Here is a 19,995-nt window from a genome sequence, read left to right as displayed (position 1 = left end):
AGGAAATTCTTTATAGTATCAAGACCAGATTTTCTAATCCTATTGAAGGCCACAATGAAATAGCCCAGGCATACTGTCATAAAGTTTATTGTGGTGAGACTGTAATAAATTTGCTCAAAGTGTTCATAAAGTTCTAACTTTTAAGGAGCTGTAGAGAAACAGAGAATGTCACTGTATCATCTAAAAATATGACTGTTTTAATCTTAATCTGTACTTTTTATTTTCTAATTTATTAAAACTAAGACCTGCCTCCTAATGAGACACATTTTGGCATCTCTGTGAATGCTGCTACCTGAAAGTAAAAATGAGGAAAAGAAGTTGTGATAGTCACATTCATGGCTTTCATAGAAAAATATATATTCCCTGAATTAGTCATATCAAGTGGTCATCATTCAATATGAATTTCAGTATTATAAACAAAATAAGACATTAATGGATTTTCTCTATTTCCAACACTATTTCAGAACTTATTAAAATCCCCATCATTGAATCCGTGGGTCCTAGTTTAAGTTGTTTTGCCTTTGGGGTTGTGAATTGTAAAGACTTACTTGCTAAAGTATTTGCTTCATTCAAAAGTCAAATAGGCTCAATGGCACTTCTTGAAATGTGCCTAATTTTTATTTTCTAATTTATTTATTTTTTATTACAGATGTCCCTGCTTTTTCCCCCCTTTGACAGCCTCCTCCCGGCTCCCATCCCACACCCTCTAATTTTTATTTTAATGACAACATAGTCATGGTGGTCTGAATTTTTATATTCTAAGAACCCTTAAAATTAGCAGGTTGAGATTTTGAATTTTTTTCATTCCTTTAGGATTTTGCTATAGACCCTGTACACTTCCCTTCACAGTTGGCCCTCCATATCCAAAGGTTCCACATCTGGGGATTTAACCAACCTCAAGTCAAGAATACTCTATTGGGAAAAAAAGAGTCACATTGTATGTAGTTAGGCCGTATGTAGACTATTTTGTCATTAGTCCCTAAACAACACAGTGTAACAACTATTTACATAGTATTTACATTGTATTAGGTATTATAACATAGAGATTATTTAAAGTATATGGGAGGATTGCATAAACTATATGCAACTACTATGCCGTTTTATAGAAGGGACTTGAGCATCTGTAGATTTTGGGTAGTCCTGGAACCAACCCCACCCCCAGGATACGGAAGGACTGTATTTTCTTCCTCTAGGGAATCAAGAAATTTCTCCAAGGCCCTTCCTTTCTGAAAAGGAATAATGTCATGAAAGGCCATTAGTCTTTTAATTCCACCTCTCCAACAACAGGCTTCACAAATCTATTTCCTGGGAGGAAGCCTTCCTAGGACCTACTCCGACTCCGGATTATGGCTTTCAGAAAATTCCTCGAAAGGTGCCAATGAAGGATTACCTCCAGAGCCAGGAGCAGAATGCAACTGCCTGTTTACTTGTAGCCCCCATTTCCAATCAACGTCTACATTTTCATCGCCACTACTGTGCTTTCTTTCTTTCCAGAATCTGATCTAAAACAAAAGCATTTTGCTATTAATATCTTCTAGCTCTTTTTCACTTTCAGAATTTATACTTGTATCATCCTCTTTATAAACATTCAGTAATTTTTTCTTAGCCGCAGCAGAAGCATTTCGATGGGGCAGTTTTCTGCTACTCTTCCTAATCCAGACATTTTCTGGTCCTGAAATGGTTTCCTTTAGATTACTCATTATCTTTATTCTATTTGCAGCAACAGTAGCACATCTGCGGGGAACTTTCTCAGGCACCATTTTTGCTTTCAGAGTGTCACTAGGCATTTGCACTGCATCCTTCTGATTATGCAAACATGTTCTCATTTTTGTATTGGGTTCTCTGTCTCTAGGAACAGATTCTGAAAAACGAGTGAAAGTTCATGTAAATGCAAAAAATCTTGTAACACAAGATTTTACTACTTACATTCCTCAACAATACATTCCTAAACAATAAATTGTAAAAGTACTCACATTGCTAAATGAATAAAAACATAAGTGATCATCAATACTACACATTTTTGACATTGATACAAACTTACATTTCTTTATCTGCAAATGGAAGTCTTGAATAGGAACTAAGGTGCCTCCACCTGGCATATTTTATACTCTGTAAGGATAATGGTCACTTAAAACAGTAGCAGACTTGTAAGAATGGGGTTAAGTACTTTCAGTGTCATAAAGCCGTTCATCTAAATTACGAATTTTTAAAACAGAACAATATATAGGTTTTAAGTTTTTGTTATCCCTTCTAGCACTCTATGTTGAACCTCTTTAAAATGTTCAATAGTTCTGAAATACCTTTCCTAGAACCTAAACAAGAAGGAAATGCCACCATGACATGACCCAGCGTTGGCTCTATTTCAAGATCCTTGTTAAGGTTTTAACTCTAATACCAGTATTTCCTTTGGTAAAAAAAAAAACAAAAAACAAACAAAACACCATACCATTAAATTGGTAACTAGTAGATAAAAAAGAATTGCACATTGGTTTTATTGAACTGAAATATGGTTTTAATCCTAGATTCATTTCCCCCCCAAATATTTGAGCATTTTGTATAACTGGAATTGTTAAACCTACTTTCGTTATTCATGTATTTTCTGAGCTAGGTATGTGCCGGGCACATAGAGGATCAGGATAAAGATTCAAAAACAAATTAATTCTACACATACAAGTATAGTTACTGTAAAGAACTAAAAAGTTCAGAGTGCTGTGAGGATATATTCTAGAAACTCAACCTCCAATAAGGGGCAAGGAAGGCTTCCTTTGAGGATGTGTCCTTACAGCAGCAGTTAGAAAGTGAAGGGATCGCCCTGGCCAGTTTGGCTCAGCGGTTAGAATGTTGGCCCACGGACCAGAGAGTCCTGGGTTCGGTTCTCACAAGGGGCAGGTACCACGGTTGCAGTTTGTCCCAGGCCCCGGTTGGGGTCATGTGGGTGGCAAACAGTCGATGTGTCTCTCTCACATTGATATTTCTCTCTCTTGCCCCCCACTCTCTCTCCTGCTCTATCTGAGGATAAATGCAAAAATGTCCTCAGGTGAGGATTAAAAATAATAATAAATAAATAATAATAATAATAAAGTGAAGGGATCAGCCAGACAAAAGGTAGGACAAAGCAAGTCCTCCAGGCGGACTGAGGCGATTTCCTGAGGGCAGCTTGCAGGGCATCACACTGGAGCTCTGCTGAGCCACGTGACGGTGAGTGGCTCCTACTACGACTTACTCCACGTCTACCAATTTTTGGTGGACCCAAAGTCAGACTTTCAAATTTCAAACATAAGATGAATTAGTACTCCTCTAGAGCAGAAGTATGGTAAAAATGCATCTTAAGTTCATTAGCCCCTGAATGTTAGGTCTTATCTCTTGGCAATCGAGTCCCGAATTCGTTAAGAACCAAACTGCCACCCTGGCTGGTTTGGCTCAGTGGTTAGAGCACAGCCCACGGACCAGTGAGTCCCAGGTTCAATTCCAGCCAAGGGCACGTACCTCAGTTGCAGTTCGTCCCCCAGCCCTGATCAGGGTCGTGCAGGAGGCAGCCAGTCGATGTGTCCCTCTCACATCTATGTTTCTCTCTCTCTCTCCCTCTCACTTTATTTGAAGATAAATGGAAAAATATCCTCGGGTGAGGATTAAAAACAAAATCAAACTGTCTAAAATCATCTTAAAAGAAAACCTGCGGGTTTTCAGACCTTGATTTAATGAACTTTAGGTTTAACAAACAAAATTTCCAATCTGTAGGCCATATGTGAAAATTAACACCTTGTTAATTTAAAAATGCTTTTAACCAAGATTTGCTTATAATTAAATTAAGTCTATTTTTTGTTATTCACTGTTATTTTTAACAAATTTTAGCGAATAGGCCATATGTTGGAAAAAACACTGGTAAACTGCTCGTAAACAATGTTGGGAGAATTAGCAATGATCACAGCACATTGCATGCCTGGTGGTGGTTCTGCAGCAGTCTTAACGTGCACTGGCTGATGTTCCCACATGCACTAAGCCACATCCCACGGGTGTGCATTTGTTTACTTGCTGTGATTGGTGAATGCACAAGTTTACTAGACCTATTCAGTATAAATTAAAAAATTACAGCAATACATATATAAAACTTTTCTGTGAAATTAAACTTTTCATACATAATTTTAATTACACAAATGTATCTACATAAGTAAATAAAGGTAACATGTCAATTTTTATTTTATTTTTTTATTTTTTTTTATCCTCACCCGAGGACATTTTTCCATTTTTTGTTCAGATAGAGTGGGGAGAGAGAGAGAAATAAATATCGATGTGAAAGGGACATATTGAGTGGCTGCCACCCGCACGACCCAACCAGGGCCGGGGACAAACTGCAACCAAGGTACGTGCCCTTAGCGGGAACCGAACCCGGGTCTCTCCAGACCGCAGGCCGACGCTCTAACCGCTGAGCAAAACCGGCCAGGGCAACACATCAATTTTTAACACACACTCTTGGAAACCCTACTTTATTATATAATGGACACCCCCTCGCCCAAATTAGTCCATTAGATTGAGATTTTACTGTACACAAGTCTTGCTGGGGATGAGTTTGCAGGTCCTGGCCTCAAGTTTCCAGAGATTCAGCAGTCCATAAATAAGGACAGGATGTAGAGCCAGAAACAAACACACTCGACGTCGGGAAAACCCACTCCTGCTATAGCCTTTTTGCTACTAAGACTAGAAAAGAAGGGTTTGGGGTTGTCAGCTATCAAGCATTATTCTCTAGCAGTGCAAGTACCACCATCAACCTTCTTAGTTTTCCCTTTTGTGAATGGAGATGTCAGCCTTCCCATCACCAAGGACAAGTGAGTACAGGTGAAAACGGCTCCTCTGGATTGACCATGTTCTTTAACAGCGCAACAATTCTGAAGTCTTCTGCCCTCAAAAGAGAGCCCTTCAGATTTTACCTTGTCTATGATACTCATTACAAAGATGGGCTTGTGCTCTCTCCAAGACCCCGAGTTCTCCCCAAATAGGTTCGAAACTACTTTACTAAAAGAAACCCCCACAAATGCATTAGTCCCTTCTGCCAATTATGTTTTGCATGCTTTCCCAGCGAAATTCTATTGCTAAAGATACTGTTTTGTTCAATGTAAATCACCAGGCATTGCAAAAGATGGCATTTGGCAGACTAAACTGATCATGGCAGTGCCCATGCAGCATGCCCACCCCTTGTATTTGGGCTCTGTGGAGTCACATGCATATGAAGTTGGGGGTGAAATGGCTTAAAGTACAGTGTTTCTACCACTTCAAAAAATTTTTTAGGCCAGTGTGCTCAGTGGATTGAGCGCAGGCCCATGGACTGAGAGAGGTCCCTTTTCAATTCCTGGTCTGGGCATATGTCTGGATTGTGGGCTCAATCCTGAGGAGGGGGTGTGCAGGAAGCAGCCAATTGGTATTTCTTTGTCACATCCATGTTTCTCTCTCTCCCTTCCTCTCTAAAAAATTTTTTAAAAAAAACAAATTTAAAAAAAATTCTTAAGAATATTTAAATGGGCCCTGGCCGGTTTGGCTCAGCAGTTAGAGCGTCAGCCTGCGGTCCGGAGAGACCCGGGTTCGGTTCCCGCTAAGGGCATGTACTTCGGTTGCAGTTTGTCCCCGGCCCTGGTTGGGTCGTGCGGGTGGCAGCCACTCGATGTGTCCCTTTCACGTCGATGTTTCTCTCTCTCTCTCTCTCTCTCCCTCCCACTCTATCTGTGCAAAAAATGGAAAAATGTCCTCGGGTGAGAAAAAAAAAAAAGAATATTTAAATGGTGAACATTAGTCTCTGCAAACCAACCCCAGATCCAAAGCCAATCTTTAGCACATTAAATCAGTGTTGAGCAAAAGCTAGAAAGTTGCACAGGGTGTGCAAATGTAGGTTTATAGTGGAGTCCATAAAGGTTTATTCTTGTATTACTTCTTATTGCATTATCTGTGCTACAACTGTAAACCTACTTTTGCCCACTCCTGTATATTATTAATATGCTATAACGAATAATTAAAACTATATAGCAAACTTATGGTGAAATCTGCACGTATGGCAGGTTAAGGGTATACTCTTCACTCAACTAACTACAGCCATTTGCATGTTAAAAAAGCACTAAAGCCCTTGCTGGTTTGGCACAGCAGTTAGAGCGTCAGCCGTGGACTGAAGGATCCCAGGTTTGATTCCCAGTCAAGGACACATACCTGGGTTGCAGGTTTGATCCCTGGCCCTGGTGGGGGTCGTGTGGGAGGCAACTAATCCATGTGTCTCTCTCACATCAATGTTCCCCTCTCTCCCTTCCACTCTATCTAAAAAGCAATGGGAAAATATCCTCAGGAGAGGATTAAAAAAGAAAAAGCACTAAAAAATAGGCAACTGGTTCATTCCCAACACATACCCAGTTGACTAGCAGGGATAAAATCCACAAAACTGTTGTGGAACAAAATGATTTAAGTTGCAATTAATTCCTTTGTGATGTAGTGATGAAAATACCCTATACTGACAATTTAGGAACCTAGTAAATACTCTTAGGACATTTTAGTAAATGCTTATTTGTAATCTAAAATAAGGGAAAAGTTAAAATTCTACAGAAGAAACTGTAAGTAGGCTTTAAAAATACTTTAAGGAAATTTGAACTTCAAATATATATGCCCAGAGTGGGAGAGAATAAGGGGACAAGTTATATTGTATACAGCAACTCCAACTTGATAAAGCTGTATCTCTAAAGTCTTATAAAATAGTTATTTTATAGATAAAAATCTGAGGAAGACAGAAGAGTAACTTGTGTGGAATTAAAATAAAAATAATACATACATGTAAGACAGTGTTAATTTTATTACTGAGAACTTGGTCAAGTATAAAGTGCTTTATTCTCCTTGGAAAACTACAAACAGTTTTTAGAAATATATACAGGATAATTCAGTTAGAGAAGTCCAATTTATATGTTAGTGTACAAGCTTTAAAATGTTGGAGGATGCTATTCTAACAATCCATCTGTGATGGTGTCATTTAATACTAACAAGACAGTACAACTCAAAGTCCTATTGTTCCATTTGGTCTTGGGTCAGTCATGTGTCGGAACAGTCACTGAGAGCTTGAGATACTGTTGCTCTCCTATAAATGAATTCCTATTTGGATATGGCAAAAACATCAGAATAAAAATTTACATCTGTGGTAGTACTCAATCAGGTTACCTAAATGACAACTTTAAATCATAACTCAGATTACTGTGTATTCTAAGATGGTCTGTAGTGAAGAGAAACTGATAATAGACAATACAGCTTTGACTGAATGCAATAATCTCCAGTTTGTACATTTTAAAGATTATTCATATTCCAATTATACTTCTTTATTCCAATCATACTTCTGGATACAAAATTGTTTTCCTAAATCCAAAGTAAACTACACATCATTGCTATAGAAGCATAGAGAATTTTAATCTGATCAGTACTTTAACTGGAATATTAAAACAAATTTGAGAATGGAAAAAGAATGCCTGAATCAAAAATGAAAACAATATACTAGCCTATTTCATCTGTTTTTCAAGTAGTAACATTATTGATTCATTTAGTTGGTAGATATATCAATTCCAGAGAAAGCTTTTAGTTGCAAATTATAATCTCTCTCAAGCAAGCCTTTATCAGAGCTGGTGTGAGATGTCCTTTCTTCTGCCCCCCTTCACTGATAAGCAATGAAATGACCAGAACTCAGGAAGCAAATATTATTTAACACTGATATTCATCCCCCCTAAGGCATAAACTTCCAAAAGGACCCCATACACTGACAAATCTCTTTAGAGAATGACTGTAGAATAAAGTGTTTTCTGTAACTCTCTAGCTGTAACATGTTACTATTTTTTCCTAGGGGAGTTGGTAACAGTGAGAAGTCAACTCCTACATTATGGGAGTGTCAGGTCAAGAAACTGTCAGAAATAATTCCATAATCTAGAGTTGTTCTCCACTAGTTCGGTCACAGTTACAAACAGGTGGCTTCAGTTCATCTAGGAAGTCTTCTATACACCAAACAAGGGCGCCACAGAATTTGTGCTGCTCTGTTTTGCACCTACAGCTAATCCACAGCTTTCGCTCATCCCTAGAAAAAGTTCACTGGTAACATTCTTATGATTCTCACAAGCTTTGTGATGCGTACTGCAATTTTTTTTTCTAAAATTCTGATGAAAGCTCTATGAAGTATGAAAGGGATCTAATACTTATCTGCTTAAAAATTTTAAAGAGATGACTAACATAGGCAGGATAAGGTATCAGAAGTAAATACTGTTTCCAGTCGACTTTATTACTTCACTAATGAACAGCAGCAGGGTCACAGACACTCCAGTGACAACCCTGTTCGAGCACATCTCGTGCCTCCCTTCCGTTCCCTAGCTCACCCTACTTGTAGCTCTACACTCTGCCCACATGAGAAATCACAAAGGGATCGAGTTTAGGGAGCTGCTTAAGACAAGAAGTAAAGATGACCTGCAAAGAAACTGACTCCATATTGCAGACCTTACTGAATTAATCAGTCAGAAGGCTTAGTTTTTAAAAAAGCCTAATTAAGTTTATTATAACTCTTACTTTTTGTTAGCAACTGACTAAAAAACTGGTTCCTGGATGAAAATGCTAAGATTTAAACGAGTTAATGAGTTAACTTAGAAAGCTGAAGTAGAAATCCAGTGTGGGAGTAGGAAGTTAGAAGATCTGCCTCTTCGACAGGCTCCAAAACGGTGAACTGAATGTGTCCAGTCCAAGGACTATGGATCAACACTTAGAAAATTAACTTTAATATATTAAAAATTAATGATTCCTTTAACATTTAACCACTGATTGAAAAGAGTAATAATTTCTAAATCTATCCCCGTGGAACCAACAGTAAGTAGGGCTAGCTGTTGCGTGAAGTCTGTAGGTGGTTATCTCATTTCAGTTAGGTCAGAATGCCTCTTTCTTTTTAGCAGTCCAAATTCCCATTAAAAGTTTTAATAAATGATAGAACTTACCTTAAAATTAACTTCAAAGCTAAGTATGACCAGAAAATATGTTGTAACACTGATAATTATATTGAATGAAACTATTAGTCTTGACAAATAGATATACAGTCTACAACATGCTGCCAAAGAGCCTACAGATTTGCAGGACCCAACTGTTGTGACTGTCCTGCCCCCTCATCAACCTCCTTCCATCAAATCTGTAAGAGCAATCCTTGAAAAAACAATGAGTAAGACTCCAGATATTTTCTTACCACATTAACAATGTATTAGGAACAAGCTTGGCAGATTGAGTGACTGGTAAAAATTCCCTTGAACTTTGAGAATTCCCACCTATCCTTAGGCAACATCTATAATTTAAGAAAATAGCTATAAAAATACTCTCTGAATGTAAGAAGAGATAACACTGTCCTCATTATACTCTGTACACTTCAATCCTTTCCATTAATTCACAATTGAGCTATAAGTAGGATTAGCATTTACTAATCTATTTGGACTATATTTTTCTGCAACGCTCCACTTTCTCCCTAGCTTTGACAAATTTATTTAGTTTGGTCTTTCTGTTCCCAAATACTAGAATAAGAGATAGTCTTTAAACTATTAAGTTTCAAATTTCTTAGGGTTTCTGCTTTGTTATTCCAACATCCACTGCAGAAGTGCGAGGTATACTTAAATCATTGAGACCAAAATGTCTTCTACAATGAAGGTGCTTTGTTTGCCGCACCCCACCACACTAGAACTGAGCTATAATTTCCATGCACTATAAAAAAAAACGAAAGTACTTGGTGACAGCTACAAGATACCCGATCAAGTAAAGATGCTGACAGTATCAATGAAAAAAATGGAGCTGGTATTTCAGCTATAGTAAAGGACAAGACAAAAAGACCTTATCTGGCCATTTATAAGTCATTCGAAAAATCAACACAACCGAGTAGAAAGGAAAACCAAAAATACTATATGCACCCGTAATGATGTTCTTGCATTCTGGTATACAAACCCCTCATGTTTTATTCGGGTGGTACACTCAAATTCAATTTGTACTAAAGAAGAGATTAAAATCCTTTCAGCTTAGTTTTTAATACTATACAATAAAATTAATAAATTTTGTGTCCTAATGATTCTAAAGAAAAAAGGCTAGAAGAGGGACAGGGAACGTAGTATGGACCCAATGTTATTCTAAATAAGAATTTTTATGGAAGACGTCGTCAACCAATGGAGTGGGAAGGGTTTGGTGACATGTCTTATTCTTGTTTTTGGACAGCACTACCCCCAGATGGTATTTTTTATCAGTTTATGTTTCCTTTTTCCATTTGCACTTCTAGGTTTGAAGTGAATTTTCCTAAAACAAAAGTTCTTTCCTCTCATTTCATTTTATAAAACAAGTTTCCTTTTCAGATACAACTCTCTACTATTTAAAAGAAACTTTTGTGTTTTAATTTAGAAAGTGTAACTGCTTTATCCTTTTCTATGGATTACTAAATTGAGAAAGGATTTAATCAGATTTCCTCCTAAAATCAAAATAGGAGAATGACAACCCTAGGAATTATCTAGGGATAAACTTTTCCTTTTATTCAGAAGTTACTATACACATTGTCAGTATACCTTTTTAAATAAGTAGGATATGGAATAAAAAAAAAAATGCTTTAAAAATAACCTCACCTGTTTTTAAATGTTTGAAATCTTTTTTTTAATATGCTTGGTAAAATTAGTCTTTCAAAGAAGTCAAAAATCCAGTCTAAATACCTCAAACCTTTTTGTTTAAACCATAAATTAATAAAATCAAAGGACTCTAGACATACACAACCACAGTAGTCTTTTCCGCATGTGCCATCCGGTTACTTCAAGTGCAATGGAAAGCTATAGCACTTCTGGATCAGTTCACATTCAATTTCACCTCTTCTCACAAGAACAATACGAACCGATCCCAAACACATTAAAGTACATCCGTGCATTAAATCCCTGCGCATTTTCGCATAAAGAGAAGTAGAAAAAAAGTCAAATGTTCTAGTGCTCAATGTAAACATTTTGAACTATTAATTATTTATTAATTTTCCTTAAAGGTATTTAGGAGTGTGTGTCACATATTCAAAGTTAACCTTAGGAATAGCACCATGACAAAAAAAAAAACCCCCAAACATAAAAATGATTCTTTCTACAATCCCATAGTTTTACTTCAGAACTTAAGAAGCTACCATTGTCAACCATGCCTTCAAAGTTACCAGGCCAATTTTTGTTTTGTTTTTCAGATGAAACCAGAATACTTCTTACATAAACAAGGGTTTAACCATTTTGGACAAAATGAAAAATTAGTAATTAGTTGATCAGCCAATTGATGGCCAGTGAATTCAGTCTGAAAGATAAGAATAGTTCTACTGATGAAGCCTAAATTGTCAAAGTATCATTTTACCAAAAGAATTTATGTGTTTATATATGAATGTATTCCATATTTTTTTATGGATTTTTGGTACCTTTTTCCAAATGATGGTAAACATGGAATTATAACCCTGAGAACAGATATAAAATGGAAACGCTTAAGAAAAGTTTAAATAAATTAATGGACATGACATCTATCACCACTTCTTAAAATTAGGGAAATAAAGAGCATTCCATTAATCTTTTCAGGTCAAGAGTGGAGAACAATTATCCTGCATCAAACTGTCTACTACGTATGTACTACGAACTCGAAGAAGAACATAGTTTTGAAGTGGTGATAGCTCTCTAAATAACCAAAGGAGAGGCAAGGTATCCCACCTATCTCAGCTGATAATATCCAAAGAGAAAATACCTTCTACCAAGCCAAACAGGATAGATAACTTCAAAGTAACAACACTTAAGAACATTCTCTAATGCTAATACCAGAGTCTGGTGCTTTTCCATTTCTGCCACTTAATGGATACACAGTAGAAAAAGGTTAATTTTGTCTGAAACCAAATAGGGCCAATAAATAGTAAAGGTGAGAGTACTGTAACATACCCTTTGCTACAAAGTATGTAAACCATTTGAATCAAGTCCATCTTCAGGCACAAACAAGCTAGGAATGGCCACCTATACTGTTTGGAGTAGCACAACCTATCAAGTAAAAATATTTGGCTCGAAAAAATAAGTGTATTATGGTATTTGATGATGCGATAAAAGTTTCACTTTAAATGTATTATAAAATTATTTTCCAACAAAACATGACTTTCTTAGATTTAAACTCAAAGGTCACTAATAAAGATACACTTAGTTGCCCCAGCAAAAAATGCTTAAGATTGCACACGGCAGCAGTAAGCTAAAACAAAGAGATGGAAAATAACATTGAACTAGTTTCCTATATAGATGAGATTTGCAATTGCACACTTAACAAAACTCAACCCTACAATTTCAACAGAAATGGGGGGAACTATATATAATTATATATAATTTAGTCCTGTACGCTCTATTAAAGAACAAACTTTTCCTAAATCTAAGGCACACAAACTGCTCTATTTCACAGAGTAAGACTATGGAAGACCAAGAGTTTGGTTAAAGCCCTCACATGGAAACCAGGAGATCATGAAAAGAAAATTATACAGCATTTTGTTAGTGCAGAATTTAAAAGAAAATGCTAGGACTATGGTCTGGCCTTAGAGGTTTGAAATATACAATCAAAACATTAAAAAAAAATAATTTACCAGCACTTTATAAATTCAAGTTTATAAAATAAAAATGATATTTTCCTTTAAAATAAAGAAAAAGATAGACTCAACAACATTTGGAGAGAAAACTGGAAACCATTTCAATAAAAATGACCAAATTGGTATAATGCATTCTACTCAAGTAGCCAGGGAAAGAAAAAAAAGTGGTAGGTACCTTGCCTACTACTAATCATGGTAACATCTCCCATGATTGTAATGTCGGTATACACATAATATTTATGAAAAATATGTAAACACAGGTCATGTGAAATTGTTATACTACAATAGGACATGGGTTAGAAACTACCACCTCTTGACAAATTCGGAAAATATCTGCATGGCACTTGCTACCATGGAAGTAATGCTCATTGGTTTTGATAACCAGGATGTTTAGTGTTTAACATATTTCAAACTCTTGCTATATGTAGTTAAATACTGTTTAAGTAGATCTGCCCCCAAAATGAAGCATATTTTGGCACCTGTGCTGAATGCTGCTACAAAGGCAAGCAAGTGCAAATACAAATAACAGTCATGATTTAGTCACATTCATAACGTTTCATAGAAAAATATAAATATATTCCCTGAATTGTAGGACAAAAATAATTTCAACAGCCAGGTTTCACCATAAACTCCAGTCCATTTTCTCTTTAAATGAACTGGTTTTCCCTCAAGGTCATAAGGTGCAATCATCAAAATCTAACACATTTTCTAAGTTTCTGTCATCATCCCCATCATGGTATCTCACGGTCCTTCTACCCTGATTTCTCGTTTTTATTTTTGAACGTCGAAGAACTCTCTTAGATTTTGCATAGTCCACATCCTCCCAGTCATTATCATCCACATTTAACCTAGGACGCTTGCTCTGTCTTTGTCGCCTCACAGTTTTAGATATGTTATCTGTAAAAGTTTTACCTTTTCTAACTACTTTTGCTTTTCCTTTCGTTTTCCTCTTTTTGGTTTTTGTCTCATCAGTACAGTCAACATCTGATTCAGTTATAGACCCCAAATCGGAATCAGATTTGGGACTAGTGTCAGGTCCACACTCTGAATTCCCTGTTGTTTCTGAAACTTTCACATTTCCCAGTTTAGGATGCAGTCTCTTCCTCCTTATTTCCGTCTTAGCACCTTCCTGCGAGTCCTGAATCACTTCTGCCTTACTGAACGGAGCCTTCCCATAGGTCCTGAGTCTTCTGCCATTCCACCTGCGCAGCCCGTAGTTCAGTTCCTCTTCAAAGTTAGTCTCTGCAGTAGCTTTTTGCTCCAAAGTTGACTCAGAAGAAAATTTTCTAGCAGTCTTACCCCCTGGAATATGGCTTTTTGAATCTTCCTCTGAAGACCCAATCATTGAATTCTTTGTTCTAGAAGGTACAACATTTGTTTTGTGGTTATTGGTATGCCTGGTAGGCCTGTTCTTATGTTCTGAATTAAACATGCCTTCAGAGTCTGAGTCTTCATTTAAAGACTGATGAGTGCTTTTTGTACTACCTTCTGAGTCTGCTTCAGGTGGCTCCCCTTGACAGGCATCCTGTTCATTTGGCACTTCACAGTTTACATCTCCCTCAGAATCACTCACTATCTTCTTAGCTGTGGTACATGCAAAACGGAGGGGCTTTTTCCTTCCACTTTTGCTTCTAGTACATATACTTTCTAAACTAACATCTTCCATGTCACTCATGAGCTTAATCTTACTGGCAGCGGTGGTTGCACATCTTCGAGGAGCCCTTGGGAGACCTGTCTTGGCTTTGGAGGGTTTCTTAACCACCTTTGAATTGCTGTCTGAATCACTGGAACAGACCCTTTTCCTGGAAACTTTTCTGCTTGGTCCATGGTCTTGTGACGCAGAATCTAAAAATTAAGAGTATTCCTTTAATCTTTCATAGAACATTTAAACAACTTCAGTCCAGAATTCTTCATTCTTACTAACTTGGAAGGAAGATGGCAGTGAGCAGGGTGGGAGCGGTAACTTGTCAGCCTCAGCACCACTCACAAGCACAACATACTCCCATCAGTAAAATCCCATGCCTTTCTAGCTACATGCACAAAACACCTGAGAGTAAAACATTTTCTTTATATGATATATGAATACAGATTAAACTCTTTATCACCCACACTAAGGTATGCAAACTAACAGCTTCTTCTCAGCCTTCCTGAAACTCTCCTTGACTTTACAAGTTCCTATCACACCAACAACTTTTCATCCTAACATTAGCTAGCTGCCTCCTGCTCTTTAATATTTTTCATTAATCCCCATTTACCAGGAGTACATCTTAATTCAGTAACTTGTTTCACCTCTCTGTGCTCCAGAGTTAACAGTAAAATTGACAGTAATAGTCCCTATTTCATAAGAGACATCAAGACTAAACTGAGTAATACACACAACGCATTTAGCCACGGCCAGGTGGCTCAGTTGGTTGGAGCATCATCCCATACACCAAAAGGTTGCAGATTCGCTCCCGGTCAGGGTCCGTATGAGAGTCAACTGATCGATGTTTCTCTCTCCCCCTTCCTCTGTCTAAAAACAAATAATAACGTAACCACGGGTGAGGACTTAAAGCACTGAGAAAAACTCCATGAACATCTCAGTAACTGTTCTGCTAGCTGCTATTATTATTACTTACCACATTCCCTTCAACCAGTCCTACCCTTTTCTTTCCTCTTCTCAAACTACTATCACTAGTTTATAAATGTGCTTGCCTTGCTTTTCTTAAACCCATCGCCAATACAATGTCCCCATCACCAATACAAGAAGTAAAGTATTTAATAGAAATAGTTGTTAAGGCCAAGATTACCTGTTATGTGAATAAAACTAAACATATTCAATAAATACATAGGAATATAAGGGATGCACAGAAACAACTAATGGAGAATGCACAGGGCAGAGAGAAAACAGCTGGCAAAGAGAAGTTTCACAGAAAACAATGTATGCTATAAAGAAAGGACAATAAAAATAAATCAGTGAAATGTTTTCAATTACCTTTCATAAAATTGTTTGGTTTTTCTTTCATTTTGCCATCTGAATCCAAATCAGTTTCAGACACATGATCTGAGAAACAGTGGGAACCAGCCATAGGTTCACACTTCAAATTTCCTGACATAAGGTTTATTTCTATCTTGTGACATCTACCATCTTCTCTATCTTCTCCAGATTCAGAATCCTCTGAATCACTGAAGATCTTTGCTTTTTTAAGGAAAGCAGCATTCTTGCAACTTGTGTCATATTTCCTACCAGCATATTTTCTTGGTTCGGAATCTGCTTCCTCCTCTTCCCCTGAGATGCTTCCTGCCTTAAGTTTCTGCCTAGATGTTGATGGGCTAATAGTTCTGTTATGTCCATAATCTGAACCATGACTTTCCTCAGAAGACTCTATTTTAAGAAATTTTGTTTTAGAAGTTGTCAGAGTATGGGACTTATAACCATTAGCATGCCAATTTTTCCGGACTACCTGCAAGTCACTTTCTGACTCTGAATCTCCATTTTCAGATTCATTGACAGTGTTTTGGGCAGCATGAGAACTGGACAATGGTGACGACTGGTTTTGATCTTTTAGCTCCTCTTCTTCAGTCTCTGACCTTGAGCTCTGCCCATCTGCAGAATTATATAATAGCTTTTTTCTGGCTGCAGCAGAAGCACTGCGATGAGGCAGCTTCCGGCCGGAGCAGACGCTTTCCGAGCTGGACTTCTCCTCGACGTCGCTCATCAGCCTTATCTTGCTGGCGGCCACAGCGGCACACTTTCGTAGCACTTTCCGACTACTTCCAGCTCGGGCTTGCAGACTGTCACCGGTCTCCAATGAATTATTATCAGAGTCACTTAAATAGACTCTCTTTCGAGTAGCTTTTCTGCCACATCCATTTTCTAAAGAAACTGGACCTAAAAATAAAGTAACAATAAGATTAGAAAGGTCTTCCTATGTCAACATTTTTTAAATGGCTTTATTATTTTATTTTAGTACTGATGGTTCCTTTTATTTTACTGCCACAATTGGTTTCCTTTCTAAATCTAAAAGGCTTAAAGGATGAAACAGAATTGACATCCCAGAAATCAACCCACACATATATTGTCAATCAAGTTACAAAAAAAGAGATAAGAATACACAATGGGGAAAGAACAGACTCTTCAATAAATGGTCTTTGGAAAACTGAACTGCACATGAGAAAGAATGAAACTATACTACTACCCTAAACCATACACAAAAATTAACTTAATATAGATTTAAGACTTGAATGTAAGACCTAAAACCATAAAACTCCTAGTGAAAACATAGGCAGTAGGCCTTGGTGAATTTTTCAATCTGACACCAAAAGCAAAGGCAACAGAAGCAAAAATAAATGGGACCAAGTCATCAAACCAAAAGCTTCTGTACAGCAAAGAAAATCATTAAGTCATATAATTCAATAGCAAAAAAAAAAAAAGAAAGAAAGAAAAATCCAATTAGAAATAGACAGAGGCCATGGGCAGAGGCCCTGGCCAGGTGGCTGTTGAATGGAGCATCATCCCATGTACCAAAAGTTGCATATTCAATTCCCATTCAGGGCACATACCTAGGTTGTGGGTTCAATCCCCAGTTAGGGCACATACAGGAGGCAATTATGTCTCTCTCACATCAACATTTCTCTCCCTCTCTCCTTTCCTCTCTCTCTAAAATTAATACAATATATCCTTGGGTAAGGATTAAAACTTAAAAAAAATGGGCAGAGAACCTGAATAGACATTTCCAAACAAGACATACAGATGGCCAAAATGTGCATGAAAAGATGCTGAACATCACTAATTATCAGGGAAATGCAAATCAAAACCACAATGAGGTATCATCACTTCACACCTGTTAGAATAGCTATTATTAAAAAGACAAGAAAATACAGGTATTGACAAGGATGTGAAGAAAAGGGAACCCTGTGTACTGTTGGTAGGAATGTAGATCAGTACAGCCTCCATAAAAAAACAGTATAGAGGCTCCCCCTAAAATCAACACTGGAACTACCATATAATCCAGCTATTCTACTTTTGGGTATTTATCCAAACAAACAAAAACAATTCCAAAAGATCTTTGCACCCCCAAGTTCACTGCAGCATTATTTACAATAGCCAAGGTATGAAAGCAGAGTGAAGTGTCCATCAATACAGATGAATGGAGCCCGACTAGAGTGGCTCAGATGGTTGAGTGGTGTCCTGTGCACCAAAAGGTTACCAGTTCAATTCCCAATCAGGAAATATAACTGGGTTACGGGCTCAATCCCCGATCGGGGCACGTATGGAAGGCAATTGATTGGTCTTTCTCTCTTTCTACCCGCCCCCTAAACCTAATGCATGTCCTCAGGTAAGGATTAAAAAAAAATTGATGAATGGTAAAGAAGATGTGATATATATACACCCAATAGAATACAGCCATAAGAATGGATTCTTGCCATTAGCAACAACACAGAGGGACCTTCAAGGCATTATGCTAAGTAAAATAAGTTAGACAAAGAAAAGAAATACTATGATTTCACTTATATGTGGAATCTAAAAAACCAAACAAACAAAACAAAGCTCATAGATACAGAGGACAGACTGGGGAGGCAGCACAGATGGGTGAAGGGAGTCAAAAGGCACAGATTTCAGTTATTAAATAAATAAATCACGGGGACGAAATGTACAGCATGGTGACTATAATTAATACTATAGTGCATATTTAAAAGTTGCTAAGACCTGGCCGGGTATTTCAGTTGGTTAGTGTTGTCCCAATAAGCCAAGGTTGTGGGTTCAATCGCCAGTCAGGGCACATACAAGAATCAACCAATGAATGCATAAATAAGCGGAACAACAAATAGATGTTTTGCTCTTTCTCTCAAAAACCAATCAATAAAGAAATACAATTAAAAAAAAAAAAAAAAAACTGGTGCCCTGGCTGCATGGCTCAGTGGTTCAAGAATGCCGGCCTGTGGACCAAAGGGTTGTAGGTTCGATTCCCAGTCAAGGACACGTATCTGGGTGCCGGTTCAATCCCCAGCCCCAGTTGGGACATGTGTGGGAGGAAACCAATTGATCTCACATCATTGTTTCCCTCTGCTACCTCTCTCTTACACATTCTCTAAAAAAAAAAAAAAAAAAAATAGAAAAAATATCCTCAGGTGAGGATTAACAAAAAAAAAAAGAAGTTGCTAAGAGAGTAAATCTTTAAAGTCCTCATCTCAAGAAACAAAATGAGCCCTGGCCGGTTTGGCTCAGCGGTTAGAGCGTCGGCCTGCGGTCCTGAGAGACCCGGGTTCGGTTCCCGCTAAGGGCATGTACCTCGGTTGCAGTTTGTCCCCGGCCCTGGTCGGTTGTGCGGGTGGCAGCCACTCGATGTGTGCCTTTCACATCGATGTTTCTCTCTCTGTCTCTGTTCCTTTCTCTTCCCCCCACTCTACCTGAACAAAAAATGGAAAAATGTCCTCGGGTGAGGATAAAAAAAATAAATAAATAAATAAATAAAAAAAAAGAAAAGAAACAAAATGAAAAAAAAATTTTGTACCTATATGTGGTCATGGATGGTAACTAGACTTGTGGTCATTTCACAATGTATACAAAGATCATTATGTTGAACTCCTGAAAGTAATACAATGTTGTATGTCAATTACACCTCAATTTTAAAAAACAGCCTAAAGGACATTTAATCACATGTAGATATATTAAATCAATAAACCATTCAATTGTTTAGCTTTTGAATCCTCTTGATATACATTTCTCCAAAGCACTAGTGAGAGTCTCTTACCAGGCTTTCTTTGAGCAGCTCTGGTTCTGGTCATTCTGAGATTGCTGCTTCTGGCCAGTCTACTGCGTAAAGAGGGTACACAAGCTCTTGAACTCTCTTTGCTTTCCTCTGAACTATCTGAAGCTGAGGATGCTGAAGAGCTACCTAAGGAATCTTCCATTTCACTTTCTAAGAAAAATAAAGCATCAACATAACAGTTCATTACATATATTCTCTTATCTTTACACACGTAAACAGTTATTTTATAATAAAAGACTTAAAGCAAATTCTTAAAATACTTATTAGTGTATCTTTTTTGAACTTGTCTGAAAAAAACAGTTGATAAAATTTTTGCTATTAAAAGGTACATAATCAGCCCTGGCCGGTTTGGCTCAGCGGTTAGAGCGACGGCCTGCGGTCCAGAGACCCGGGTTCGGTTCCCGCTAAGGGCACGTACCTCGGTTGCAGTTTGTCCCCGGCCCTGGTCAGTCGTGCGGGTGGCAGACACTCGATGTGTTCCTTTCACATTGATGTTTCTCTTTCTCTCTCTCTCTCTCTCTGTTCCTCTCTCTCCCTCCCACTCTACCTGAACAAAAAATGGAAAAATGTCCTCGGGTGAGGATTAAAAAAAAAAAAAAAAAAGGTACATAATCAGCCCAG

General features: G+C 37.6%; 1 protein-coding gene across 4 annotated transcripts in view; it reads right to left on the bottom strand.

Moving 5' to 3' along the window:
* Positions 1–1,412: 1,412 nt before the first annotated feature.
* BRWD1 (bromodomain and WD repeat domain containing 1) overlaps positions 1,413–19,995 on the bottom strand; it is a 121,740-nt gene continuing 103,157 nt past the window's right edge. For 2 of the 4 annotated variants that reach the window (XM_036242785.1, XM_036242786.1), the window contains 3 exons: positions 19,357–19,524; positions 15,597–16,493; positions 12,676–14,467 (listed from right to left, as the gene is read on the bottom strand). In XM_036242785.1, the coding sequence (XP_036098678.1) occupies positions 13,296–14,467; positions 15,597–16,493; positions 19,357–19,524 (2,237 nt within the window). In that variant the 3' untranslated portion in view covers positions 12,676–13,295. Of the gene's footprint in view, positions 1,862–12,674; positions 14,468–15,596; positions 16,494–19,356; positions 19,525–19,995 lie in introns of those variants that run through there. The other 2 variants (XM_036242789.1, XM_036242787.1) reach the window with 2 other exon arrangements.

The sequence above is a fragment of the Molossus molossus genome, unplaced genomic scaffold, assembly GCF_014108415.1.
Source record: "Molossus molossus isolate mMolMol1 unplaced genomic scaffold, mMolMol1.p scaffold_m16_p_5, whole genome shotgun sequence".
Classification (NCBI taxonomy): Eukaryota; Metazoa; Chordata; class Mammalia; order Chiroptera; family Molossidae; genus Molossus; species Molossus molossus.
This window is presented reverse-complemented; position numbering and strand designations above follow the sequence as displayed.